Source organism: Candidozyma auris, chromosome 2, assembly GCF_003013715.1.
Source record: "Candidozyma auris chromosome 2, complete sequence".
Lineage (NCBI taxonomy): Eukaryota > Fungi > Ascomycota > Pichiomycetes > Serinales > Metschnikowiaceae > Candidozyma > Candidozyma auris.
This window is the reverse complement of record NC_072813.1, coordinates 2,497,395-2,523,385: the sequence shown is the minus strand read 5'-3', so window position 1 is coordinate 2,523,385 and position 25,991 is coordinate 2,497,395. Positions and strand designations below refer to the sequence as shown.

General features: G+C 46.1%; 16 protein-coding genes across 16 annotated transcripts; 6 read left to right on the top strand and 10 right to left on the bottom strand. All coding sequences in view use genetic code 12, as the record gives it.

The window, feature by feature from the left end:
- Positions 1–683: 683 nt before the first annotated feature.
- On the top strand, positions 684–2,516 carry CJI96_0002613 (kinetochore-associated Ndc80 complex subunit NDC80; the record flags this gene model as incomplete). The annotated part of the gene is made up of 1 exon (XM_029036124.2): positions 684–2,516. One exon carries the CDS (start codon positions 684–686, stop codon positions 2,514–2,516), a length of 1,833 nt encoding a protein of 610 aa, XP_028891366.2.
- Positions 2,517–2,632: 116 nt separating this feature from the next.
- CJI96_0002612 (mitochondrial 54S ribosomal protein mL58) lies at positions 2,633–3,181 on the bottom strand (the record flags this gene model as incomplete). The annotated part of the gene is made up of 1 exon (XM_029036123.2): positions 2,633–3,181. The coding sequence occupies one exon, from the start codon at positions 3,179–3,181 to the stop codon at positions 2,633–2,635; it is 549 nt and encodes a 182-aa protein (XP_028891365.1).
- Positions 3,182–5,318: 2,137 nt separating this feature from the next.
- Positions 5,319–6,035, top strand: PGA34 (Pga34p; the record flags this gene model as incomplete). Its single annotated transcript, XM_029036122.2, has 1 exon — positions 5,319–6,035. The coding sequence occupies one exon, from the start codon at positions 5,319–5,321 to the stop codon at positions 6,033–6,035; it is 717 nt and encodes a 238-aa protein (XP_028891364.2).
- A 316-nt stretch (positions 6,036–6,351) lies between these two features.
- INN1 (Inn1p) lies at positions 6,352–7,791 on the bottom strand (the record flags this gene model as incomplete). Its single annotated transcript, XM_029036121.2, has 1 exon — positions 6,352–7,791. One exon carries the CDS (start codon positions 7,789–7,791, stop codon positions 6,352–6,354), a length of 1,440 nt encoding a protein of 479 aa, XP_028891363.1.
- Positions 7,792–8,488: 697 nt separating this feature from the next.
- Positions 8,489–9,856, bottom strand: CJI96_0002609 (phosphatase PAP2 family protein; the record flags this gene model as incomplete). The annotated part of the gene is made up of 1 exon (XM_054702101.1): positions 8,489–9,856. The coding sequence occupies one exon, from the start codon at positions 9,854–9,856 to the stop codon at positions 8,489–8,491; it is 1,368 nt and encodes a 455-aa protein (XP_054558076.1).
- Positions 9,857–12,786: 2,930 nt separating this feature from the next.
- RPC31 (DNA-directed RNA polymerase III subunit C31) lies at positions 12,787–13,434 on the top strand (the record flags this gene model as incomplete). The annotated part of the gene is made up of 1 exon (XM_029036119.2): positions 12,787–13,434. One exon carries the CDS (start codon positions 12,787–12,789, stop codon positions 13,432–13,434), a length of 648 nt encoding a protein of 215 aa, XP_028891361.1.
- Positions 13,435–13,787: 353 nt separating this feature from the next.
- Positions 13,788–15,350, bottom strand: RRP9 (Rrp9p; the record flags this gene model as incomplete). The annotated part of the gene is made up of 1 exon (XM_029036118.2): positions 13,788–15,350. The coding sequence occupies one exon, from the start codon at positions 15,348–15,350 to the stop codon at positions 13,788–13,790; it is 1,563 nt and encodes a 520-aa protein (XP_028891360.2).
- Positions 15,351–16,148: 798 nt separating this feature from the next.
- CJI96_0002606 (uncharacterized protein) lies at positions 16,149–16,562 on the bottom strand (the record flags this gene model as incomplete). The annotated part of the gene is made up of 1 exon (XM_029036117.1): positions 16,149–16,562. One exon carries the CDS (start codon positions 16,560–16,562, stop codon positions 16,149–16,151), a length of 414 nt encoding a protein of 137 aa, XP_028891359.1.
- A 570-nt stretch (positions 16,563–17,132) lies between these two features.
- CJI96_0002605 (uncharacterized protein) lies at positions 17,133–17,855 on the bottom strand (the record flags this gene model as incomplete). Its single annotated transcript, XM_029036116.2, has 1 exon — positions 17,133–17,855. One exon carries the CDS (start codon positions 17,853–17,855, stop codon positions 17,133–17,135), a length of 723 nt encoding a protein of 240 aa, XP_028891358.2.
- Positions 17,856–17,949: 94 nt separating this feature from the next.
- Positions 17,950–18,390, top strand: CJI96_0002604 (Sm-like protein LSM7; the record flags this gene model as incomplete). The annotated part of the gene is made up of 1 exon (XM_029036115.2): positions 17,950–18,390. One exon carries the CDS (start codon positions 17,950–17,952, stop codon positions 18,388–18,390), a length of 441 nt encoding a protein of 146 aa, XP_028891357.2.
- An 810-nt stretch (positions 18,391–19,200) lies between these two features.
- On the top strand, positions 19,201–19,857 carry FUR1 (uracil phosphoribosyltransferase; the record flags this gene model as incomplete). Its single annotated transcript, XM_029036114.2, has 1 exon — positions 19,201–19,857. One exon carries the CDS (start codon positions 19,201–19,203, stop codon positions 19,855–19,857), a length of 657 nt encoding a protein of 218 aa, XP_028891356.1.
- Positions 19,858–19,862: 5 nt separating this feature from the next.
- ARP1 (actin-related protein 1) lies at positions 19,863–21,125 on the bottom strand (the record flags this gene model as incomplete). Its single annotated transcript, XM_029036113.2, has 1 exon — positions 19,863–21,125. One exon carries the CDS (start codon positions 21,123–21,125, stop codon positions 19,863–19,865), a length of 1,263 nt encoding a protein of 420 aa, XP_028891355.1.
- A 181-nt stretch (positions 21,126–21,306) lies between these two features.
- CJI96_0002601 (uncharacterized protein) lies at positions 21,307–21,789 on the top strand (the record flags this gene model as incomplete). Its single annotated transcript, XM_029036112.2, has 1 exon — positions 21,307–21,789. The coding sequence occupies one exon, from the start codon at positions 21,307–21,309 to the stop codon at positions 21,787–21,789; it is 483 nt and encodes a 160-aa protein (XP_028891354.2).
- A 287-nt stretch (positions 21,790–22,076) lies between these two features.
- On the bottom strand, positions 22,077–22,541 carry RPO26 (DNA-directed RNA polymerase core subunit RPO26; the record flags this gene model as incomplete). Its single annotated transcript, XM_029036111.2, has 1 exon — positions 22,077–22,541. The coding sequence occupies one exon, from the start codon at positions 22,539–22,541 to the stop codon at positions 22,077–22,079; it is 465 nt and encodes a 154-aa protein (XP_028891353.1).
- A 240-nt stretch (positions 22,542–22,781) lies between these two features.
- QCR2 (ubiquinol--cytochrome-c reductase subunit 2) lies at positions 22,782–23,906 on the bottom strand (the record flags this gene model as incomplete). Its single annotated transcript, XM_029036110.2, has 1 exon — positions 22,782–23,906. The coding sequence occupies one exon, from the start codon at positions 23,904–23,906 to the stop codon at positions 22,782–22,784; it is 1,125 nt and encodes a 374-aa protein (XP_028891352.2).
- A 755-nt stretch (positions 23,907–24,661) lies between these two features.
- Positions 24,662–25,942, bottom strand: CJI96_0002598 (GPI-anchor transamidase subunit GAB1; the record flags this gene model as incomplete). The annotated part of the gene is made up of 1 exon (XM_029036109.2): positions 24,662–25,942. One exon carries the CDS (start codon positions 25,940–25,942, stop codon positions 24,662–24,664), a length of 1,281 nt encoding a protein of 426 aa, XP_028891351.2.
- Between the last annotated feature and the right edge of the window lie 49 nt (positions 25,943–25,991).

Below are 25,991 nucleotides of genomic sequence, written 5' to 3'. Positions count from 1 at the left end.
TCTGACTTTTTTCGGTTTCGTTCAAGTCAGCGTTTTACTGCCCCTGAATACGGCTTTTATATGGTGTGCCTGGGAAGGAGTCGTGAAGAATCTTATTATTGTTGAGTATAATTAGCAACTGAGAACGGTGGATGTGATACAAACTGCCCAGACTCTAAAATAAATGGAACACGAAGCGGATAAGCCAATCGAAGGATATTGACGTTTTTTTCAACTGGACCCTAGGACTTTTTTGTAGCGGATTTAGGTGAAAGGTGGGGAAGAGAATGTTTCAAGAGTTCACGGTAAATAACAACAAAAACATGGTTCATCCGCATAGACAATGCGTGACGTCAGGCACGTGATGGTGGACGGTGGCAGCTTCCCTTCGTGGGAAAGACGCTTCTTTGGTGGTCAGAAGAAGAATACTGCATATGGGAGCCTTCATTCTAATTCAGCGTTTATCAGGTCAACTTAAATACAACCTTTGTAAATTGCTACCTGTGCCATCCAGCAACGTAGAAAAAGGCTCACACAGAGAAAGGCATGATACTTGAAAATCCCGAGGTGAGCGCGCGCAAACGAGGTTTTGGCGGCTCCTTCAATTAACGTGAGCTAAAGTCACATGATACATAGCACGTGATGCTACACTATCAACACTAAACAAAAACATTACCACACCCTCGGTGATCCGTTACCAATTCATGGCTGAAGTCAATACACCGTCAGCTGCCCAACTTCTCAGACGGACAGAGCGGCTCTCTGTGCAGAGCGCAAGGAGGACGTCTGCAATACGAGGCTCTGGAGTTTTCGAATCGACCAACAGAAGAAGATCAACACTTTTGACTACCCCAGCCAGTAACCGTCGCCAGAGTCTTTTCAGCAATGTCATTGCCCCTGCGTCATCTCAGCTGGCTACACATTTTTCCCAACAACAGCATAGAGGCGCCCCGGCCAAAGTAATCGATCTCCGACCGCTCCATGATAAAACGTATTTGGAGATGCTAATGGGAGAGATTTACGATTTCTTGGTGGCCAACCGATTCGAGCTTGAAATGAACCATGCAGTATCCAGAAGAACGCTCCAGCTGCCGACACAAAAAGAGTTCGTGTTGATGTTCCAGTTTCTTTATCATAAATTAGACCCGCATTTCACATTCACTAGATCCCTAGAAACAGACGTGATAACAGTCCTTCGAGCGTGGGAGTACCCTTACACCGACCAGTTGAGTCGAACACATATCAGCTCTGTGGGACAGGCGTGGCCAAAATTTTTGGCGATGTTATACTGGCTAATGAAGCTCAACTTGGCTCTTCTGGGGCTCACCGAGGAAGACATGATAGCATCCGATGATCCATTCGATCGCTTATTTATACGATACACTCATGAGTGCTATGGCGCCTACATTAGCCAGAAAGAAGACTATCTGGGTTTCTATAAAGATCTAGAGACGGAGTTTAATGAGATGACGGCCAAGACGGAACGCGACCAGCAGGAAAGAAAGCAGCGGTTAGCTAACCTACATAATGAGCTTGAAAACCTCAATGGAAGATTGACACAACTCGATCGTGCACAGGAAAAGTCTAGGGCTTTAGAGAATGACCTCCAGACCTTTTCAGAGTACAAGAACACATTGGAGGCTCACAAGAAGAAATGGCCTGACACGTTACATCGCCTAGAAAACGAAATAACAGCTTTCAAAGAAAAGCTAGAAGAATTCAAGAGAGAAAAGAAGAATTACCAGGATCAGTTGACCGCACGAGGACTCTCGGTGGAAACAATCGATAATCTGAACATCGAGAGAGACAAGCTTTCCAAAGCAATTGAGTACAGCGAGAACAAATTGAGGGATATCCAGCAGAGTCTCTTTGACCAGGAAATCCAGCTAAATCTGTGCATCGACAGTCTCAAAAATCTAGTCGATCAATATAACTTCTCCACTAGGAGAATTCCCGTTGAAGAATATCTGTTTGAGTTGGCCGTGAAGCCGGAATTGACTGATAGTGAAAGAGAGTTCAAGCCTGATGAAGTGTTGACCAAGACTCTACCGGACGAGAAGGTTAAACTATTACAATGTCGCTCTGCACTAACGCAGGAACTTCGTAGTAAACGGGAGCAAAGGCTGAAGCTACAAGACGAATTGGACCGTCTATTCGAAAAGACATTTGAAAAAAATGAACTTCTCGAGGATCTAAAACAGAAGTGCCATAAAAAGGTACTGCAATACTCGGAAGAATACGACTTCATGATGACAGATAGTAAGAAATACTCTGCGCAGATTGAAGCTCTCGACACAGAATTGCAGACACTTCGGCTTCGAGTCAACACGGGCATCATTGAGGCCGAAAGCACTGTCAAGAGTCTCAGTGTAAAGAAGCTGGAGACCGAGTACCGCATTAAAGAAGAAAGGGAGAACCTTCACAAGGAGGTGCTGACCATAATAGACCTGGTTCTTAACTTCAAGTCAGCGATACAAGAGGGACTCGAGGAGCTTGACTTGCTCGCTTACCAAGAGCTCCAGGCACAGGAAGATTGACGTAAAAATCGTGTGTGTATGTATTTTGGGGGGTTTTAGCTCTGATCAGAGCAGGAATGCAATGAGGTTATATATATACAAGAGGCCACAGCCCTGGAAAAAATTACTAGCATCGTCTAGAACTCGCCACGCAACCACTGCTGAGTTCTCTTTTCTCTATCTTGTCTTGCAAGCTTTCTCTTGGCCGACCAGGTCAGCTTGACTTCCTCCAACTCCTGGAGAACCTTCTCCTGTCTCTCCTTGCTGATGCCAGAAATGACATTGACCTTCACTTTGTCCACGTTGAACTTCTTAGCCAACTTAGGAACTGTCCATTCGTCGGGGTTCTCTCTTCTCAACTTGAGGATCTCTCCAACCACTTCTGGTGTTAGCGAGTAATCCTTTTCCTTCTTGATGCCGTATATAAGAGGCATATTATCGAGCTCTTCTTCGCTGTACACTTTCCATTTTCCCTCCAATATCTTGAGACGAGGATCGTTCTTCGGCAAAAACAATTTCGGGGTTTCTCTGTACGTGGGAGCCGATGCTGGGGGATTATATATGAGCCCCTGAGGACGCACTGGTTTCAAGTTGAACGCCGACCTCTGGGCGTTGTACTTGTTTTTGGGCTGCGCCTCGTATGGAAGACTCTTGAGCGAGTACCTCCGGACCGCAGATTTGAACATGTTGGCGTTGGTTCGTGAAGGGTGAAGGTAGATTTTTTTCACGTACAGAATTTTTTCCCGGTCGTGTGCGCACTCATTTGGAGGAGGTGGTAAGAGAGGTGTGGAAAGTGATAACAGGAATGATTAGAATGGTTGGAGGAGCTTTTTGAATCCACAAGTTCTTTGATGATTTTGCTTACGATTCTTGTCTGTAGGGTGTGGCTAGAGATTTGCACTGAGTGTGTGCTTCCTGAGCAACTAGCTGAAGATCAACAACGACAATGAAAGAAACTAAAAAGTAGAAAAAGAAAAGAAGAAAAGTATACCCAGGGAAAAAGATGTCAATATTGGCAAGTTTGGACCACCTGTACCCGCCTTGATTATCTTAGGGATTTGGCTTCAAGTGTTGTGCTTGAACTCCAGCAAATGCTTTAGAAGTGATTTCGCAGCCATAAGAAATAGAATCACCTTAGGTAAAGGAGAATTTTGAAATTATTCGAGTATCGAGATACTTGAGACAGTGCCTCCGGTGTCTTTATGAAAAGATTAGTATAAATACAATTATTTTAGTTCATTTTACACAAACCGGCTCATAGTCAGTGCATAGTGGTGCTACTAGGCTTCAACTAAGCAATTTCACGTCAGTGAATTGGTGCAGCGTTCTCTGAGCTTTGGGTCGTTTTACTGTGAAGAATACACTCACCTAGACAGTCACGGTGCCCACTGGTAGCTCATAGCAAGTGGTCAAAACCTAAACAAAAGTCTTCTATCAAAGGCAGGTTGATTGACTACTTAAGTTCCAACCATTGGCAAAAGTAGAATGACTTCGGACATCCTATATTCCTCATCCTTAATTGACAAAGTGCCCGATATCACAAGCTACTAGCAAAAACTTTGAAACCTCATTAATGACAACATCCTGTCTCCATACCTTATTACAGTCACTTCACTCTTTCAAATCATACTGAAGCATGACTGCAAACACCCATTTGGTATCCAATGCACAAAAGCTCAGAAGGAAGTCCGTCAGATCTGAGAGTCCACTGCTCAAATGTTTTACGAAGATCTGCCGATACTCCAAAGCCCTAAGCCCATCAGCTGAGCCATGCCCACATCTTTCTAAACATGAGCCATAGAGAAGTCAACTATACTCGTCAACAACAATACTTCTCCCATCTCAGTATTGTTCACACATTCACAGGTAAACAAACCTTCGCACATGCATGAGCGACTCCTCCCCTACGATTTTTTTTCTCTACGCTGGCTTCACCCAAAGTACTCTATCACTGATCATCTTCAAATACGACACAAGCCTCAGACACGAAATGATCATATCGCGTGGATTTCGTTGACTTGTGTGGGGCGTATCAAAAAATCAGCAAGCTATAAACATGCATTCATTCCTCATGCAAAAGTGTTGCGGATTTGTTTACAATCTCCATGTTTTGGGATGTTTTTACCTACAACACCAGGTGAGACACTAAAACCATACAGATTCCCGCAAAAAGACATGACCATCTCGCAGGTGAAACAGCCGTGGCCATAGGGCATGAACTTGAGTTCCAGTATTGAATCTAGAGATGTTCACTAATGCAAGAGCCAGTGGATTCGTCGCACATGGGTATCACGAGCAGAGCATGCGGACAGATCCAGACCACACTGATCACAAGACGTAGTTAACCGGCCAAATCGCAGCTAACAACATTTCTTGACTCTGCTGACTTTGGTTCGGCTTATTGGCTGACGCAAAGTCTAGACCGCATCGTGAGAGCGATTTCGGTTAGTAGCCATCCATCACCTGTCACCGCCGCGTGGCATGCGTCGACTGTGTGCCGTAAACAGTGCATACAGTGCCGAGGTAGGGTTGGTTTTGGCTCCCACCATTCCTTTTCCATCGCGCTCCTGCCAAATCGGGTAGGCGCCGCACACTTCCCGCGTTACATGCAAGAAATCTTCTCGCCGTTTGTGGCTTCTTTTGTCCAGGTTGTCTACCGAAAACAATCTCACCTCGACTGTGGCCGCATCAATGAGAAACACACTAATTAAAAATTTTTAATCCTCCTTTCTGTTGATTTTTTTTTCTTCTCCAACCACTTTCTTTTTTCAAGTCGTCCACTTACCCTAGTCACTCATTTCACTAGCTAAGCTCACCAAAACAATGGTCGCCTTCACTCCAGTCGCTCTTTTGGCTCTTGCCGCCTCGGTTCTTGCCGACGAGACTATCTCGACTTCCACCATCACCATCACAACCACCGTTTTGGACCCATCCGAGTCCTCGTCGCTCGTCTCCGCCTCCTTGGCCTCGGTCGCCTCCGAGCAGTCCAAGGCCTCTGAAGCCTCCGTCGCTTCTGAGGCTTCCAAGGCCTCTGAAGCTTCTGTTGCTTCTGAAGCATCTGTTGCTTCTGCTGCCTCTGCTGCCTCTGCTGCCTCTGAGGCCTCTGCTGCTTCTGCTGCTTCTGCTGCTTCTGCTGCTTCTGCTGCTTCTGCTGCCTCTGTTGCTTCTGTTGCTTCCGTGGCATCCATCAAGTCGGCTGCTGCTGCTGCTTCTGAGGCTTCTGCTTCCAAGGCTGCTGCTTTGACCGCTTACAAGGGTGTGGTTGCTGTTGCTTCTGCCAACACCACCACCCACTCTTCTGTTGCTACCAGCGCCCCTTACACAAACAAAACTAACAGCACCACTGCTCCTTACACTAATAGCTCGTCCACTCGTCACAGCAGCTCTACCAAGGGCTCCAGCAGCCTTTCTTCCAGCGCTAGAGCTACTTCTTCTGGCAGCTCTGCTGGCGCTTCCAGCTCTGCTTCGTCCTCGGGCCAGGCTGCTGCATTGGGAGTTGGTTTGGGTATGCTTGGTGCTATTGCTGCCCACTTGTTGTAAGGGGATAAGTTGTGTTGTCTATTGTTTTTAAATTCTTCCACACGTTGACACTTCATTCGATATTTTTAACCTTCACTCCTTTTAAAGTCCCGAATCACGCTGTTTTTATATACCGCTTTTTATTTGTCATGAATAAGATAATACCAATGTAATATAAATCATCGGTGTAGTGACTGTAGGCATCAAAGAATAATTACATGCGTGCAGCACTGTCAATCTTGAAGCAAAATGTCTCTAATCAAATATCTAATGAGCAGCTGAAACCCCCAACAAGACCTGCTATGCATCGGAGCCCCGCATCAACACATCACCTATTCTAGATTCTTCTCCCGTTGATATCCTTCAAGTAGCTGTCCTTCTCGAGCACATAGTACTCCATGTTTGTGAGTCCCCGTGGCACTTTCGGTGGGACGGGCGGTTTATTCTCCTCTCCTTCGTTCTCATCGTTCACTCTTTGGAATACTGACGGCAGGAAGCGCTTTGCCAGCCATCTACCCTCACCTAGGTACCCGCTTTTCTCGGTGTTGTACTCAGTGTCCACATCCTTGGCCGTAACGTTGCCGCTTTGTAGACGGAAGGTCTTCGCCAAATGCTCCGATGGGGTGGGGGCATAATACTTTGGGTCGATTTCATTTGGGTTCATCTTGTGAGTAGGGGTTTCTTGTGGCTGCTTATGGGTAAGTGGCCTCACAGCTTGGCCCATATGATACACCTGTGTAGGCATGTCATCGTCATCGTCATCGAGGCCTACAGTTTCAGCGGAGAACGGCACCAGGGTGTTACTTAGCGTCAATTTTTCGAATTCACCCTCGACTTGAGATGGAGGTGGCTTACGACCAGCTTTTGTTGGGCTCATCCTTGAAGGGCTTGTTTTCGATGGAGTCGTCCTCACAGGACTCGTCTTTGCCGAATGAGGGGGAGGTGGCGGAGGAGGAGGTGTCAGCAGCGGCTCGTAGCCGCCGCCGTCGTCTATGCCCATGGCCAGTTCTAGGTGCTCAAAGCTCTGCAATGGTGGAATTGCTGAATATTCCTCCACGACTTTCAGCAGCTTAGGTTCTGAGGAGTGGAAGAGGTTCCTTAGTGGTTCCTTCGAATGGAACTTTTCTCTCAACTTGCGTAGCTTGCCCTCCTTCTTTGGGCTGCCAGAGACAAACACATCTTCATCTTCTTTTTCCGTGGGACCCGGGTCAGACGACCTGAAAGCGTCAGCTTTCTCCTGGAATATCTCATCCACAGTTTTCCTCTGTACGGGATCTGATCTCGAGAACTCATCAGGCATCGCCGGTAGCTCTTTGCTCTCATAGTCAAAAGCTGGCGAGGGCACTTTAGGAGGGAGAATTGGAGCACTAGGATAAAACGTCATCTCCAAGTAGATCTTGCCAGCGCTTCTTCCGTTAAACTTCAAGTCGTGCCACCCGTCTAGAATGTATTTTCCGTCGTTGTAGTGGGCTGGGTCCTGGAAAACAGCGGCACAGTCGATCTCGATATCTCCAACAGGCGTAGGATCATTTTTTGTCTCATCAAGCACATCGAGCTTCAAAAGCGGTCTTCGATCTCTCGACAACAGAAATCGAATCTCCTGTGTCCACTCAGGCGTCTGTCCTGCTCTGAACGCAGCAGTGGTTCTTTTGGCCTCAGTACCGATTCTCAAAAGCACATATGGACTCTGTTTATCTAGCTTCCTGCGGTTGGGTAAGTGTTTGGCCCGGCACACCATGATGATAAGGGTGCCATCTGCAGTTTCTGGCCCATTCATGACGTAATTGTGTTGTGTGGGAGTCGGTGGGAGGAGATCGATGATGTTGAGATCAATCAGTGTAGAGTGGCTGGTTTGTTTACCTCTGAGGCGCGGTACTACTAGTGATGACCAGAGCAGAGCAGTGAAAAAGCAGGCAAAATATGAGATGAGAAGAGATTGAAGAGATTGTGAAAATTCATTGTTTTGGGACCTTGGGTTGATTAGATTACTCGTACTTTACTTGTGGGGTTGTGACTTCGGTGTGGTAAACGATGGTACTCAATGAAGCATGCTATCAAACGATGCTGGTGTATATGACGACCTTTTTTACTTTTGTTTTTTATTCTTATCTTTTTTTTTTTTTTTCTTTTTTTCGATGCCAAATTATCAGCCGCTCAAAACTATCAGCTTGAGTTCCTTGTTTCGTCTTCGACGTACTTATAGCTGATTCATTATCCCTTGGCACTACTTGCAATGACATTTTGCAACCAAGTTGTTCATGTACCCAATCCAAAGTAGACTATCGGGTTCACCACAAAAACGAGGCAGCAATGAGGTCAACCAATGGGGCTCATTGTGCCTTCTCATCAATGGTAAAGGGATGCTTTGTAAATCATCATCATGCCTGCGAAGACAGCTCCACCTCACTACGCCCAAAAAGTATGTGAACGTAGTATGATTACTATTTTATTATGCAATGTCTCTTTCTCCCCCATTAAGCCATGGGGTCGAAAAAGTTCTGTAGCTTGGTGTTTCGGAACACCCTCATGCCCATGGTGGATCCTCGGTTGAAATCGTAATGTAGACGGGCCTGGGCAAACTCTTGGTCCACACGGGGCATCAACCACTTGGAGAACACCGTGTAGGATGCAATGGCGTAACCGAGCCCGACAAAAAGGTCTATGCGCCAATGGTGGTCCAAGTAGATGGTGGCCCACCACTGGCAAAATACAAATGCTAGAAGGAGCGCTTTGGCGAAAACCCACCTCGAATAGTAGCACACGAAGAAGAAGCAGATGACCGCCATGGCCGAGTGCAATGAGGGCACGGCGCCAAACACAATGGGGCTTTTGTGGAACCCGTTGTTGACCAAGTGAGTTCCCGTGGAGAATTTGGCACGGGTGAGCCCTGCAGCGTAACCCAAGGTATCGTAGCTGGCTTCAGCGTCGTCGCCAAACTTGTGAATGAACCATGGAGGAGCTGTTGGGAACAGGAGGTGGGTAAGAACGCCGGCGATGTTTTGGGCGCCTAAGGCGAAACCGAAGCATTTGAGTGCTCCTGGTGGGTGAAACACGTAGAGCCAAATAGCAGTGAAAAGAGGAACACAGAAATGGCCAATCACGTAGCTGAACCACGCGATCGTATCCTTCGTCTCAGTGATGGGCTGGGCAAGAGACTCGTCCAAGTTGAGTAAGAGCCACGAAGCCGCCAAGAGCGCTGGCGGCACCATGGGCCAGCAATTGAACGGAGAAGGCGCCTTGCGCTCGTTCATATGACGTTTGAGTCTCCTGTTGATGCTTGTGGCGTTTTCCACAGCGTCGTGCTGGGTGAACTTGGGAATGTAGGGCAACAGGCCTATTTTCGGATGGTCCTGGAAATTTGCCGGAACGGATGGGTCGGACGGGGCTGCTTTGGGATTTTCGTAATCGACCATCTCCAAATCCTCGTCGGAAAACAACGACGACAGCAGCAGCAGCAGCGAGGAGCTCGACGTCTCAAGAGAAGAATCCGACTCCCTTTTGGTTAGGTAAACTTTTGCGTAGAGAACCCACGCAGCCAAGGTGATGGCCACCAACGAAAGCAACGACAGAAGCGGGTTCTCCCACACGTCGAACATCACCTGCTCAACCCTGTGGGCCAAAGCAACATGGATGGTGGGCCTGATGTCTTTTGGAATGATGCCAGCGTTTTTGAATATCAAAAGCCATATGAAAACCGGCAGAAAGTTGATGAAGAAGTTGACGGGCAATCCAATCACAGACCGTTCGTTGAGCCCCAGCCAAAACACCCTGTTCAAGAGCTGGTAGAGAAACACCGCCGGCCCTAGCACCGCGAGCACCACTCTCTTGACTAAGGGGAGCATGGAACTAGCAAAATGAAAGAGGAGGGACCCGAAATAGAAGAAACAAAAGAAAGTATTAAAAAAAAACGACTTTGGAAGAAACGGCTTTGGAAAAGAGAAGGAGAACAAGTACAGTATAGAAATGTAGGCCTGTGGAGTACGGCTCGTGTGATGGCGGGTCCTTGATATAAGGGAGGAAAAAGGACGGCAAAATCATAATAAAAAAGCACAAAAAAAAATAAGGTCAGAGGAAAAATTAAAAATAAAATGCAGTGCACCGGGTCAAGCCCACCAAACTCAACATGGCAAAGCAAAATTTGACAAAAAGCAGTCGATAGTCTCTTAGTATCGTGGTCTGTATGACCAAGATTCCCAGGTCTTGAAGCCTCTGGAGGCTTAATGGCGGCTGTTTCGGGTCTTTTGCTCGTGTTCGGGACCCTGAAAAAAAGAGAGCGATGCCTCGGGTGCTAAAAGCGCATTCTGTGGCATAGTGTCACAAATCAAAAAGACCCCACGTCAAAGGGAACAAAGGGGCCCACAAATCAACATTGTGTATGGAAGCCAAAAAAGCTGCCAGGCGGGGGATCTCTTGGGAAATGGCGTTCCGTGTTTGTTCTGCACATTCCCCTGGCGGCTCCCCTTGACGGATCCCGATGGGTTCCGAGAAAGTAGTAACAGGTTGTTGATTTAGATGTCTTAGAGTACGTGAATGTGCAACCACTATTTTTAGTTTCTTGCTACGTGATTTGGAATGGTTGCTATTTTTTGCCATCTGCTTCGGTTTGCTTCGCTTTGCTTCACTTTACTTCGCTTTGCTTCCGGGAGTCTTATCTGAGAATGGCTGCGAATCAAGGTTATGAGAGGGCGTGGAGTTCAGTGAGTGGTTGGATTGGCCAGTGAGGTTGCGGCGGCATGTCACTAGAATCCGTTGGGAGTTTGACGTGAAAAGGACGTTGTTGCTTGAAATTCAGTAAAGTTTGTCAAAATTGACCAGAATCTTCATGCTGGTGCATTAGTTGCCTTTGGCTGCGAAAGTGTGGGTGGGAGGTGATGGACAGATGGGAAGTAGTCAATCGCACAATTGACCAAAAAAGTAACCCCTGGCACTTTGTAAGCATTCTTGGCTGTATATCGTTGCTCTTGTGTTTGGTTGAGAATTGCTTTTTTTTCTTAAAACGTCTCCTGGTTTCGTACCACTTGGTCCTTCGGCGCTCGGCACTGGGTTCCCCAGACTTCCGGATGGCTTTTACAGGGGCTGAACACCTTTGGCCGTCACGGTCCAGAAAAAAGCGTGAATGCTCTGCCTTCCGAGCGCGGTGTACGGATTTACCATTGGGTGGCTGCGCTCTAAGCATACTTTAGCTAGGTGGCTGGGAATCCCATTACGAGCGGGTCCGGATGCACCAAAACTTCCACTGTGCCCCATTTTAAGCTTTACAATTGAAAGCGCTGATTATTATTTCGAGACTACAATTTGGGAGTAGCTTGGTTCTGACGGATTTCGCCAGAATTTCACTCTCGTAGCCTTCTTGTTCTTGTGGAAATACTACTCTCTCGCTGTTTGCAGCCATTGCGTTTTTGAGACCGAGTTTGCGCTTCTTGAAGCACAACTGCAGTTCGAAAACACCTCCCCTATTCTTTTGTGCTTTTTTATCCACGGTACGTTAGCAGAACAAACGTAGGAAAATACAATCGTGAATCGTTTTGCTCCTGCTGACGCTGTAAAGAGCGCTAAGCTGTGGGTTGTGGCGGCTTGTCAGAAGAATATACCGGCAAAGTGGTACTAATCTCGTCATTTACCATCCCCACCGCCAAAATACACCTAATAGCTTTAAAATTAGCTTGTTCTTCTCGTGGTCGTAGTGATGCATATTGTAGGAATCCTTATCCACAGTGTCGTGATGCAAAAATAACGGATGTTTATTTTTGTGACTATATGCTGAATTTCATGAATGCTGAATTTCATGAATGCTGAATTTCATGAAAATGTCTTCATTCATACAACCAATGTAAATAGAATTGATGGTTAAGACAACCAGAATGACAGCTCCTTGATTGTAAACAATGCATTGCACCGTTCTGGCAGTTATGGTGAGGCCAATTGAAGAGTAAATCACTCCCTCAATTTAAGTTCGATTTCCATGATAATCTTGAGAAGGTTTTAAAATCAGATCACTCGAATATTCCGCTGAGGCAAATACATTCATCTTATCACAAACTGACCTTTCTTGACCCCAAGCTCTAGTTTCTTCTGTGTATCGCCCCCAAAGTTCAGCACCTTCTGTAAATTTCATAAGTACCATACGCTGATAGGTTGTATTAACCGGGATATTTGCTTCTTGAAGTGCTGGAATATCGTTAATGCCTTCGTCGCTGATGGGGTCTAATGCATTCACAATAGGACCACCATACTCAGACACGATGCTATTTACGTCTGAAGTAGAAGCTTCTGGTCTTGATTATGAAATTATACTACAACCTCCAGTGCTTTTTTGGAAACTTTCATCCAACAGAGATTCAGCACCAAACACTTCTAATGAGTCGCGCTATTCCGGAAAAACCATTACTTCGTCTACTTTAATTGTCCGATATTCATACTTAACGGCGTTCTCTTATAGCCAGTCAATAACAACCACTCTTTCCTAGTTCATCAGACAGGTGGAAGTGCGCGAGTGAAGAGTATTATCAGGAGTATGTAGTTTATGATAATGAGCGGAAAGTATGTTTGAGTACACTTTAATCATAATGTTGTCTATGGGGAAATAAAATGAAGAAAAAAAAATCATAAATAGCAATAAGAAGTGAAGTAAAAGTATGCGAACTGATATAGTGAAATAAAGTCAAAGTCATCACCACATTGGAATGGAGAAGCTAAGGATACTGCATAGGACTGCCATACTTAACATATAGCAGAAAGCTCATTACCACCTCCCATCCCCGTCCCTTTCCATATGTCCTTCAGAAACAAATCCTCGGGAAGGATGCTCTTGCCCTTTGGGCTAGACTACTCAGATATCTTGTCCCAAGGTGAAACCACAGAAAGGCCCACATTGGAACTCCCAGTACATGGTCCGCTTTCGCAATACGAAGAGAACGTTGCAAAACAGTCGCTAGCATTCATGAAACTCCTCTACGATGGGCCCTTTTACACTGGCACGCCAAAACTAAAAGAAGCAGAGCTGGAGCCGATCCAGCGATACTCAGACAGATTCAAGAAGCGCAAGAAGGTGTCGCGATCCATCGATGAGTACCCCTACCAGCTAGAGTTCTTCCCTGAAGAGCTATATTCTGTGATGGGCATATCAAAGCAGAAGAAGAAATTGCTTTTGTCGTCATATAAAGAAGATGGTGGGCTCAAGCAGTTCAACGTGACAGAAAAGGAGGATTCGGCCGAGTCAATGCTCGAAAGGCTCAAGAGCCTTGCAGAGGACTTGGATGCTGCTCCAGCTGCAAATCAGACAGAGCAAGAGGAGCCAGAGGAAGAGGATTACGATGACGAATTCGAGGAAGATGATGATGATGACTACAATGCCGAGAAGTACTTCGATGGTGGAGACGACGATCTAGGCGACGATGGAGACGACGAAGCGGCTTTTTAAAACGACCTTGCGCTTACCATTTAAAGGTATATGAAGATTTTTTTTTTTTTTTTGCTTTTCAGCATTCGATTTAAGGTCATCGTCTAGATACATAGCGCGGTGGACATGTGGAATATCCAAGGGACCGAATAACGGATTCATTAAATATCACCAATTAATAGAGCATAAACAGAACTTAACGATCAAGAATTTGGACTTGCATTGCACTTGATCGCAGACGTCATATTGTGTATGTCAGCATTCAAGCCGGTTACCTCAAAATGTCATACTATTCTCTTGTTTTGATTTCTTTACCTTTTTAATCTCGTTTTCCCATCTACACAGCGTATCTCGTCCTTCATGCTATTACTATGCTAAACATTAAAAGTCACCGTCGTTAAGTTGTTACGAGCACCCTCGATCTTACCCAACCATCTGCCAAACTTATGCTCCTTACTTGAGGCCACCATAAGAGTCACAACTTTGTTCTGCAGTCTTTCAATGCTGTCGATGCCTACCACGACTCCTTTGATGTCACCAATCACCCCCATGGGCTCAAATTTTTTGAATCTCTCTTTATCGATCTTCCACAACCTTAGCTCGCCATTGTAGGAGCCCGTGACAAAGAAATCACTATAGGGGACGGCATGGATAGCTGTAATCCAGTACGGTTGTCTTTCGGGCACTTGAATCTTAGCAATGCTTTCTGAAGACTCGCCACTTGCTTGGAACGGCTTTATTTCCGGCATGAGTCCGTGGCCGAGTCGCTGTGTGAATAATGCTTTTTTCTTACCCAAAGACCAAAATGCTATATTACCATTGTCGGAGCCAGTGACAAAATGAGTTTCGTCAACCATTGAGCACACCTCGATCGACCCTTCCATATGGAATGGCTCGCTAGATGGCCGCTCCTCCTCACCGTCTTTTCGCCTACGCTTTTTGTCCAAAGAGTCACCACCTCTGAACGTCAAGCGCAGCTCCTCAGCAATCTTCCAGAACATTGCCGTTTTGTCTCTTGAGCCTACAGAAACACAAGTTTCTCTGGCCAATGCGCTGATATCGGTGATGTTGTCTTGATGACCGTATAGGATTTCGAGTTGGGCCTGTTGGGCGATGGAGAATGTTCTTATTCTGAGATCAGCACAAGCTGCAAACAACTGGTCGGTGTTTCTTCTAAAAGCAATAGCATTCACAGCAGCTCGCGTGTCTAGAACACGCAAACATGTAAGGTTCTCGGATGACCATATTATGAGTCTGGCATCGTGGCCGCCGGTGACGATGTACTTGCCATCTGGAGACACGGCCACACAGTTGATCTGGTCGCAGTGGTGAACTTTTTTAGAAAAGTACTTGACTCCACCTTTTGTATGTTTCATTCTCAGGGGCTTCTTACCACCAATATTCCATTTGATGAGCTCCATGTCTTTGGACACTGTGTATGCAAAAGGGTAAGCCACAGCCACCCCCGTGAGATTCTTGGACCCTACTCGAGTATTGCTTCTGGCGCAATCCTCAAGCTGTTTTTCGATTTTTTCTGCAATGTGTTTGTAAGCATGGCCCTTACCTTCGGCGGCATCTTCTTTTAGTCTTCTGGCCAAGATATCATCGTCCAATTCCTGAGCGTCGTACTCGTCTCCTTCTAGCTCTTGCTCCTTCAAGTTCTCAAGGTACTGTTTAGCGAGTCTTCTACGTTTCTCTGCGGCAGTTTCTGAAGCAAATTCCTCGTCAGAATCAAGCTCTCTTTCCTCGATTTCAGCGGGTACCTCGCCTTCATCCGAGCTGTCGCCAGGCTCGATACCGGAGTCGCTTGAGATCTCTTCATCATTGTCGGGAGCTCGGTCTTTTGGTTGTGCCTTTTGCTTTTTGGTTGCGCTGGAGGGCTTAGCCTGCCTTTTTCTCTTCTTCGACGGATCAGATAGGAATGGGTCTCCAGCCATGATGGTGATATTTAGAGATCAATAGATGGTTTTTTTGATGGAGGGCATCTCATCGCACTAGCATGGAGATGGAAGAGGGTCACGTGCACTACGTCGAAAGTTTAATAATTCCAATGCAAGCTTATCTTCACGGTCAGAAACCCTTCTACAGCTACTGAATGGAGCCTGGAGTTCTTCGGAATGGAAATTTCATGGCCAGTTCAAGTGGGTTTGTTTCCTGAGGTAGGTTACCTCTACTGCGCAGAATAAGTACGGAACATACAAAACCTCCAGAAAACACTGCCTCATCCAACGGGTGGAATCATGATTCGAAACGAATTTTTATAGAGACTCAGATTGTGCATGCGATTCAGAATTTGCTTCTAAATCTTCTTATTCTACTTCTGGAGATTGTTTTTCACTTACAGGTGAGCGACCTTATTTTCGCAGCCATTACGCCTATTCCAGCTTGACCACCTAGCCAATCGTTATTACCTTTGAATAGTTCGATGTATCTCTGTAAGGAACTCAAGAATGCTGCATCATAATCAGTCAGGCAAGATCACCAGAAATTTTTGGTCTATTCAGGAAATATCAACAGTTCTGATCTTGAAAAACGAGAATAAACGGACTTTGAGTCCACGATACTCGATCAATTTTCTATTCAGAATTGCATTTTCTTTCTATCTTTGCGAAACTTTCCCCCCTCCCTGATTGCTTACTCCTTACCTCCTGATTGTTCCTCTTCTTCTTCTACACCTTCACTTGTCTAATGTCTTGATGCTATGTACGTGTTTTCGGAAACGTTAGTCCCCGTTCTCAATCCTCCAATAAATCCTCGATGTCGTGGTCCTCTGCTGCATCGTACGCAGACTGCTCCAGTGCTTGAATTGTCTCTGCTGCCTCGTTAAGAAGGTGTTCCTGGCGCTTGACGTTTCTTCTCGTGGCCTTGCCCCACCCAAACGTCTTGGATTCCTCGTCCAACTTCTCAAACTTCTCGTTGGCCTCTGCCTCCTTCTCTTCCTTTCTCGTTTGAGCTTTTTTGTTGTCCTCCTCGATTCTTCTGGCGATCTCTTTCGTCTTGGCCCAATTGGTGTACCATGTTCTAAAGAAGAGGTACACGCATACAATAACCACCAAGCGGAAGTATTTCTTAAACTGGTCTTGGTCAATGTAGTTGTAGATGAAGTTGAAGATGGGTTCGGGCTCAGGCACGGTTTCTGTGTGGTCCATGGCGGGTAGGTTGTTTGATGAGAGTAGTTGATTAGTGATCCACTTCGCACTCATCTACTCCGAGAGGCAAGGAAGGTCGTAAAGGAGAAGGAAATTTTTCTAGCGGTAAAGTATAAGAAATATATAAATTGGAGTCTTACAGGAACACTTTGAATTACATAATGAGTAAACTGCAACTTAAGGGATGTGCTAGTCTGCCATAGTGATACAATTATAGAATCGAATGTGCTGATATACTCATAGAAATGAATTGAAATTTTGCTATTATTCGATACAAATGTCACCTGTGATTTTCTAGGTTGCTCTTTTGCGGTTCATATAATAGCTGTGCTTCCACTACAGACCTCCTGGCTTCGGATTACCTGTGCAATCAAGTCTCGCAGTACCCTTATGATCGACAAGCAGCTGGAAAACAGCCTATGCAATTAGCCCTTTCCTAGAAATCCCCATTTTCTCTCCGCGTCCATCCAGCATACTCAAGCTGAAAAATATCTCGAAGGCAATTCTCTAAAGTGTCAAGTAGTGTACCTCAAGGTTCGTCCATCTCTGCGCTTGACTAATTTCCACTCGTTACAACTCCTCTTCGTCGCTTCCAAAGGGATCAAGCTCCGGAAAATCACCAACCTCAACCTGTTTCGGCCTGACAAAGCTTCCATGGTTGGGCTTAGCCTCAAACACTCGAAGCAGGCCAATCAGTCCATCGTTCTTACCCACTGGCTCGTCAAACTCAATGCCCACCCAAACACTTTCTCCATCGTCAAGTTCCTTGATGTGACCTACAAACTTAACTTGGCCTCTTCTTTCACTGGCAATGTTTATCACTCTGCAACGAGCACCAACTTGGATGTTTTCTTCAAGCTTTTCATTTTGCTCCTTGAGCTGGCGCTGGTGCTCGTTAAAATTCGGATCAAAGCGTCCCAACAGATTCTGTTTCTTCCACTGAAGTACCGTGTTGGCTCTTTTGGCGTACTCTTCCTCAGAGAGCTGGAAACTGTGCCCATCGTCGTCTTGAAGAGCCGCTAGCGTCGAATGGGGGTCTGTGTCAATAACGTGAATTCTTGAATAGGAAGCCACATTCAAATCGGCCACTGTCTTGTTGCTTGCTTGTCCTGCCTCGTGCACTATACTGTACTCGTTTGAGTTTTTGATCGGGTAGTAGTGTAGAGTCTGGTGCTTGGTGTCGATTCCTGTGATCTGCTCCAACCTCTGCAACAAAAACTCCACCAGCCATTGTGGCGAGATTCTTCTTTCTGATGACGTAAGATCAGACGTAATATATACGGGAATGTCCATTTCCACGAAAGATGTGTAGTTCTTTGGTGAGGACTGTGTGGTGCGAAATCAACAAGTATTTTTACTAGTCCAAAGAACTACTACACCTTTCACCATGAGCCAAAGACAGCGTCGAGACAAGGACAGCAGGGGCCACAGAGACAGAAACGATAGGGGCGATAGAAACGAGCGTGGTGATCGTAGCGACAGAAATGATAGAGGCGACAGAGGCAACCGTCTGACGTATATGAGCAGACAGGAGAGACCCAAAAAGGAGGCCATTGTCGACTTGAACAAGTTTCAAGATCAGAAGGTTGTGGTCAAGTTCATTGGTGGAAGACAAGTTGTGGGTGTGTTGAAGGGATTTGACCAATTGATGAACTTGGTTTTGGAAGATGTCACCGAAACGCTCAGAGACCCTGAGGACGATGCCATCTTGACAGAAAAAAGAAGAGACTTCAAAGTGGTCGTGGTAAGGGGCCCGCTGTTGTTGACCCTTTCGCCGCTTGAAGGAACAGAGAGCATTGAAAACCCATTCAATATCGAGCAGCAGTAAGACTGCTGAAGGTTTTTTGGAGTATCGATGAAGGTGCCTCTAGATGTACAGTATATAAAATGAACGTGGACGATGTACGTGGATAGTAGAAGTGTGAAGCTGATGTGGCAGTGTCAGAAGGTTCGGTCAACCTGTGAATTCAAAGGGTGATATTGGTCGGTTGCAATTTGATCCGTTTTGAAGGATGAATTGCCATTCGAACTGTTGAAAGTCTTTTGAGATGCTGGTACATAGCCACAACAATAGTCCACTTCGTTGTCATAGCCCGAGCCCGCTTTGAACTACATAGGTTCACGCTAGCCTCATTCTGCGATTGAACACAACACCAGACGACTGTGAGATTCTTGAACATAGATATGGCATTGCCAATGTACTTTCTCAGTCCAGATAATTCTAATCGTCGTACGAAATGTCTGCAGAATCGGTTTTAGCAGAAGCCCTTACACAGCAGCGAGAAACTAAGAGTCAATCCATCAAATGAAATTACCATGAGATATCCGTAAGTGACTTTCGAACTGCTAAGGATGAGAGATTCCAAGAAATTGAATAGGTCACCTCATTTTAGAGAACGCCAATGAGAGATCTAGCTTCAGCCGTGCGATTTTGCAGCCATTCTGTCTTCCGAAACTAGTCCACTCTGACATCTGATCTGAGCTTCGTACTCAAGCTGAGTCCCAAAAATGCTGAAGAATTGAGTTTCAGGACAATACATCATGATCCACGAGCTTTAGCGCATCACCTTATCTCGTTATCTTTTCTCCAGGATATCGCGCCCAAAGTCATCGCACTTCACCGATCTTCATCCCCACCATGTCAACACCCCAAAACGTCAGCAAGAACGTGATCCTTTTGCCCCAAACCAACCAGTTAAGAGGGTTGTACTCTATCATCAGAGACCAGCTGACTAAGCGGGGCGACTTTGTGTTCTACTCGGACAGGATCATCAGACTCTTGGTGGAGGAGGGTCTCAACCAGTTGCCCGTGGAAGAAGCCATCATTGAATGTCATGGCGGACACAAGTACAAGGGAGCCAAGTTCTTGGGCAAAATTTGTGGCGTCTCGATTGTCAGAGCTGGAGAGTCAATGGAAATGGGCTTGAGAGACTGCTGCCGTTCGGTGAGAATTGGTAAGATCTTGATTCAGAGAGACGAGGAGACAGCGTTGCCCAAGTTGTTCTATGAAAAGCTCCCTGAGGACATCAGTGAAAGATACGTGTTTCTTTTGGACCCCATGTTGGCCACAGGTGGTAGCGCCATGATGGCCGTGGAGGTGTTATTGTCAAGAGGTGTGAGAATGGACCGCATTTTCTTCTTGAACTTGTTGGCAGCGCCAGAAGGTATTAACGCATTTCACGAGAAGTATCCAGACGTGAGGATCATCACCGGCGGTATCGACGAGAAGTTGGACGATGACAAGTACATAGTACCGGGCTTGGGTGACTTTGGTGATAGATACTATTGCATCTAGAGAATTTACATGCATTTTGTGTGAACGCAATCGGGGTTTTCAGCATATTCTTTCAGAGTGACCCACATCTTGCGGAAAGTAGAAAGACTGGCGAGAATGGACCCGCCAATCCATGTACTATACTTGCGTTCGGGTGGAGCGTAGATCTTGATCTTCATCTTTGTGTCTCTTCCAACATTTCTGTTGGTTGACCATATACTGCTTTGGCTTGTCTGCGACTCCTTGAGCTGTTTGAGTAGACGGTCGCCGAAGCCTCGTAGAAGGGTGGTGCCTCCAGACAAGATGATATTTTGGTATAACGTGGGGCGTAGATCAAGATCAGTTTTGGCAATTGCAATCGACATGAGCTCGTCTATTCCTGGCGACTCGTCGCCGATAAGTTGAGGATTGAATAAGATTTCAGGAGCCCTGAATTGCTCAAGCCCCAAATGTAGTGTATGCCCGTCAGGCAATTTGTAGCTGGAGAAAAGGTCCATTCCATCATGCGTGTAAGCACCCGGAGCCGAAGACCCCATGAAATGCGAGTAAACGACACCCAGATATAGCTTCTCGTCCCGTTGTGGATCCTTCGACACATAGCAGCATTGTTCCTTGATCTGTCTGGCTATATCAAGCTCCGAGCTCGACAGAAGAGTGATTCCCAGCATCTGGCGAATCTGCATCGCCAAATAGTCTGTGATGTCCCGGCCACCGACATCCATACGCTTTATAGCTGTGGGTAGCGAAAACCCATTGTAGACGGGCACCACATGGCTGACACCATCACCGGAGTCAAGCACCACTCCAGTGGTTCTTCCAGAGGCGTATATCGACAACACAGCCTGAACAGACACATAGACACAGGGAATATTAAACGTTTCAAACATGATCTGACACATGTGATCACGATTAGCCCGAGGGTTCAATGGCGCCTCCGTGATGAGCAAAGGGTGTTCTTCTGGTGCCGTTTTGAGCTCTTTCGTGAACACATAATGCCACAACCGCTCCATATCCTCCCAGTCGTTGACCACACCGTGCTCAATTGGATACAGAAGCTTGAGAAGGCCACGATTTTGGCGCGCCAGCCGTCCCACATACGCCTCGATGTTGTTGTACTTTGATACACTATCGTCAGCCAGCGATACCGCCATGATCTTCTGGTACTTGGGCCTTCCCACTAAAGCAGGCTCGTGTATTTTTGGTTTTTCTTCCCCTGCAAATCCAGCCTTTAAATTTCCTGATCCATTATCAAGCACCACCGGCTGGTTGTAGAGGGTGTCATCTTCCATGGCAGTGTTTACTATTGGAGTTGATTCGCGATATCAACAAAAGTAAATACTATCTTCCACACATTGATCTCCAAAACGTTCGAGGTGTAAAGAGAACAGTTGCTTGGAAATCACTTCAATCACATTCTTACAACTCATCTAGCTCGATTCCATTTAGCTCGAACTCAGTAATACTACCACTATGCTGCACTTGAGTACGCTTTCCAATGCCCAAAAGGTGCAGATCAGGAATGCTTTTCTCTTGATCGACTCTAACTCGAAGGACTCGGTGATTTCCAAATCAGACTTGGTCAATGTCCACAAGACTTTGGGGGTCCCTGTACCGCCAGATTCGGAGCTCAAGGAAATGTTGGGTGGGGAAGAGCTGGTGAACTTCACCAAGTTCTCCCAGATCATGGCTTCTGAGTTTTCCAAAATTGACGACAGAACTACTATCTCCAATGCGCTTCAAGTTTTTGCCAAGAAGGGACTGACACCTGCTCAAGTGGACGCTGATAAATTAAAGGAAGCGTGTTGTTCAGTGCAGCTTGGAGAAATTGGCTCTGGCGACCATAGACTACTGAGAGCTGCGTTTGATAAGCTCACAAAGGGTTTCGTTTCTGAGCAAATGGATGGGTCGAAGATCTTCATGGCAGAAAAGTGGCTCGATGCGTACATCGAGTAGACTTTAAAGGATCTAGTGAAAGAGGGCATCAAATGTCTTTCGGGACGTTGTCAATCACAATCATTTTACGTCTATACAGTGACTTGCCTTAAACATGATCCGATCGTAACGTTCGACTTGCACGAGGATTCTTCGTCATGTGTTCAAGGCTACGTTCAAGGTCTTTCTTCGTGTATATTACATATGCTAGGTGCGTGGGACAGTTAAAGCAGCCTTTTAGAATGATCTGGGCAACGGCTTTTCTGGCCTAAATGGTTTGAAACAGAAATTTGTCGTTAGTTGCGAGTTTACTGGTCAAGAATCAACTCGTCGCATCCCCAGTCTTCGTACCAGCCATCAGGCAAATATCTTCTGATCACCAAGGGAGTCTTTCTCTGAGCCAACTCCTTCATGGCAATCTGTAAAGGATCGGTTTCACCCTCAATGTCGACTAAAACTGGGGCGTTCAACGAGATTTGCAAAGCTCTGGTGCCCAAAACTCTAGCTCTCTCGTATTTGGTCATGTACGGCGTGGTAGTCCTATCTTCCTTCGGGATAGCTAGTTCCCTGGCCGTCTTCACCCTCATTTGAGCATCGGCTTCACTGAATCCTCCGTTGATGATGGTTCTGCCATCTTCAGCTTTCATGGCCACATCTTCGCCGTCCTGTGCACCTGCAGGCTCGGCAAAGTCGTCATCAGAAAAGTGGTCAGGAGCATCGAAGTCCTCGAAGTTCTCTGGTGCCTCGTTATATGGTTCCTCAACGTCCGACATGGTTCAGTTGTAGGACTGAGCTTTTTTGGTGTTTCTCATCTTGAAAAACATTCTGGTAATGTCTAGAATTATATACAGTACGTACTTGATGGCTGCGAAAAAAACACTACAAGAATCAAATAACTTATGCTTATTTAGTTCATGCAGTTACCTGCTATTTTCTAAAGATGTCGTGGTGGTGGAGGTGGTGTGTGATAGAATGAAGATGCTCGTAATTATTAGTGTGGGGCACAACACGCCTTACAACTCGTCGGCGTATGGCAAAACGTCAGTGTTACCAACAGCAACATAGTTGAAAGCACCCAACTTCACGCCGCCTTTGGCGCTGTCAGCAGAGATCTGGATGTTGTGTGGGTATTCAAAGGACTCCTGCAAAGCCACAGACAACTCAGCGGCCTTGATAGCGCCAGACAAGGCGGAGGCATTGATGCCATCCACAACCTTATTGGCAGCCTTGATGCCCTCAGCAACCTTGGTGGCATCCTGACCAGTGACAGAAACGACAAACAAACCAGCGTCTTCGTACTTGTACAATCTGGAGTCAGCACCGGGGATATCGCTCAAAGGAGAAGCAGCACCCTTCAAAACAGAGGTACCAACAGCAGCAGACAAAACCTCAAACTTGGCAAAGTCCTTGGTGGCCACAGGCACACCGATGATGGCGGTGGACTCACCGCTCTTTCTGAATCTAGCCTCCTTGCCGGTGTGAGTGGTGACGGCAGGAGCAGAGGTGGAGCCTGATCTCAACGCAGAGAAAGCAGACTCAGCAACAAAGTTGGCCAAGTCCTTCTCGTCGGCGCCAGAGGCATAGAGAGAAACGTTGCCGGAAGTGTACACCTCGGAAGCAAAGTTCTTGATGTCATCCAAGGACACGGTAGAGGCAGAGTCGTAGTACAATGGGTTACCCAAGCCCTTTCTGAAGGTCAACTCGTGCAAGTGCTCCAAGGCGACAAACTCGGTAGAGGCGTGAGCTGCAGCGGCCTCAGCGCTGGCCACTGGAATTACGGTCTCAACAAGCTCGTGTGGTCTGAAGAGAGGCTTGTGCAAAGTGTTGCCCAAGGCTTCCACGTAGTAAGGCAAGTCCTGCTTCAAGAACTGGGTGTTCAACACAATGGCGTCTCTGGTGACGTAGGAAGAGAAAGAACCACCCAAAAGCTCAGACTCTCTGGTGAACCGCAAGGCAGACTTGACTTCGGTGTTGAGGAAAGCGAACTTCGACAAGAGGTGGGCAACACCGATCTTGCCTGCTTTGGAACCAGCATTGTTCACCTTCACAGACAAAGTGGTCAAATTGCCAGGGGCGTCTCTCGACACCAACTTGACTGGGGTGGTGCTGTAAGCACGGGAGGCAGCACGAGACAACATGATGGAGGTTGAAGGGAAGGTTAGTTGAATATGGGTTTTTGGTTGTACGGTAGGTTTTTTTTCTAATAGAGTACTCAATGCGATTTTCAGTACCCATGATTGGCTGGAGATTATGTGCAGGATGACATATGGCAACTAGCTAAAGCACTGATTATGTAGGTGGTAGAAAGGGGAAAGAATTCGAAAGTATTGGGTAGAGAAGGCCGTGGTGATCACTTGCATGGTTTTTTGATATTGGAGAAGCTGGTAAGTTGAAAATTGTAGAAGGGTGGTTAGTGGTGGATTTACTGTGCAGGGTTTATTTGCAGCCATTGAAGTATCACAAATGATGTAGAGCAGAATTGGAGTTTTGTAAAGGTTTAAGGTAAAGTCAGATACTTGTATGATCGAAATAAACAAATCAGATTGGTTGAGTTCTTTTTTTGGTTGGTAATTTTTATGTGCATGTATAGTTCATTATACTTATTGCTAAGATACGCAGTATAAGGTAAAAGCTGCAAATTGATGCTGTTCATGTCACAGTAGTTGTGCTGAAGATTTTGCAAATTTTAGAATAAGTAGAGTCTAAAGGCAAGTGAGCAGCAAGATAAATCTATTTGCATTTCGTGCAAAATCACTTTCTTTATAATCTATCTATTTTTATTGAGCCTTGATAATCCTGGCCATGAATAATGCCTTAAGCACGGTTACTGATGATGATTACAACACAACAGTATATGATATAAAGCATTCCGGTGTCAACTCATCTCATCTGATTAAATCTGTGTCAATCGGAGGGCCTTTCTGTCCTTCACCTCATTAGTCTGGATGTAGTCAAACACTAGACGACCCCAGATGAAGTCAAGGAAGATGACAATGTAAACGCCACCCCAGATCAAACTCATGCTAAAGAAAAAATTGGAATTTCCGTTGCCCAACACAATCCAACAGTAGTAGAAGATCGGTGCTAGGAGCAAGCAAATGATGAGCGTCAACGCATTGATTAGCATGAACTTTGTGTGTGGTATGACTGTATTCTTGAAGATAGGCAACATCGACAACACAAAGCCTAGGTCGCCAATAATAGGGTATGATTTTGAAAATGAAAGCCATGTGTGTGCCATTACGACAGCCAAGAAGGAGTCACCAATCTGCGGTTCACTTTCTCTTTCAAAAAACCTCACTGTTATGGGCACAACAAAAATGACATGGTACAAGTTGAATATGCCCTTGTATAACGGGGTGAAGAAGTCAAACATCTCGGTAAATATATACCACCAGAGACCCATGTTGGGGGAGAACTTGTCGAAAAATAGAATGTTACCGTAACACTGGTAGAAAAAGTCAGGAGTCCCAGAAAGGATGAATGAGAGCAGAAGCAATGTAGCCATTGAAGCAATGAAGATGGCGCTGCATTGCACCGCCAATCTTGTGTAGTCACGGTCTGCAGATACAGTGAAAGCAAGGGCAATGACTGGCACCACAAGGAAGCCTGGTGTCAATGACAAGTATGCGCCAACCGCAAGAGCTATCATTGCCCTGAAAGGGTTGTGATCAACGACAACCTGAACTACCAGCTCGATAATGAGGAAGTATGAGAAGACCGCAGTCGAATGAGACCAATTGGTCAATATCATGAGCGGGTTGAACAAGTAAAACGCCGCAATAAAAGTCGAGCTGAAAGGCAGACCCTCAATCTTGCTTCTTTTCCGCTGGTGCTGTTCGTACCACTGATTCGCCCGTATGAGCTTGCAAGCTATACCCAAATCAACTATAGCATACAAGATATTGAACACGATGAAGACGTAATTTTCGGGGAATGCATCGTTGACTAAATTCAACAATGAAACAAGTAAAGGCGGATGGTACACGACACCGCCATCATACACGTCTAAGTCGTTCTTCAACAAGTAGAAGGCTTCTTGGATCGACCTGAAAGAGTCTATGGGTGTTGACGTTTCCACCGTCGAGGCCAATGCGTCAGTTATACGAGGAAATAGCGAAGGCACAACCACACGAATAAGCGTGCCGATAGCAAGAACGGCAGCTAGAGACATGATCTTGTAGAAATGAATTGAGTGGAGAAGAAGTAGGTAGCGTTTAGGT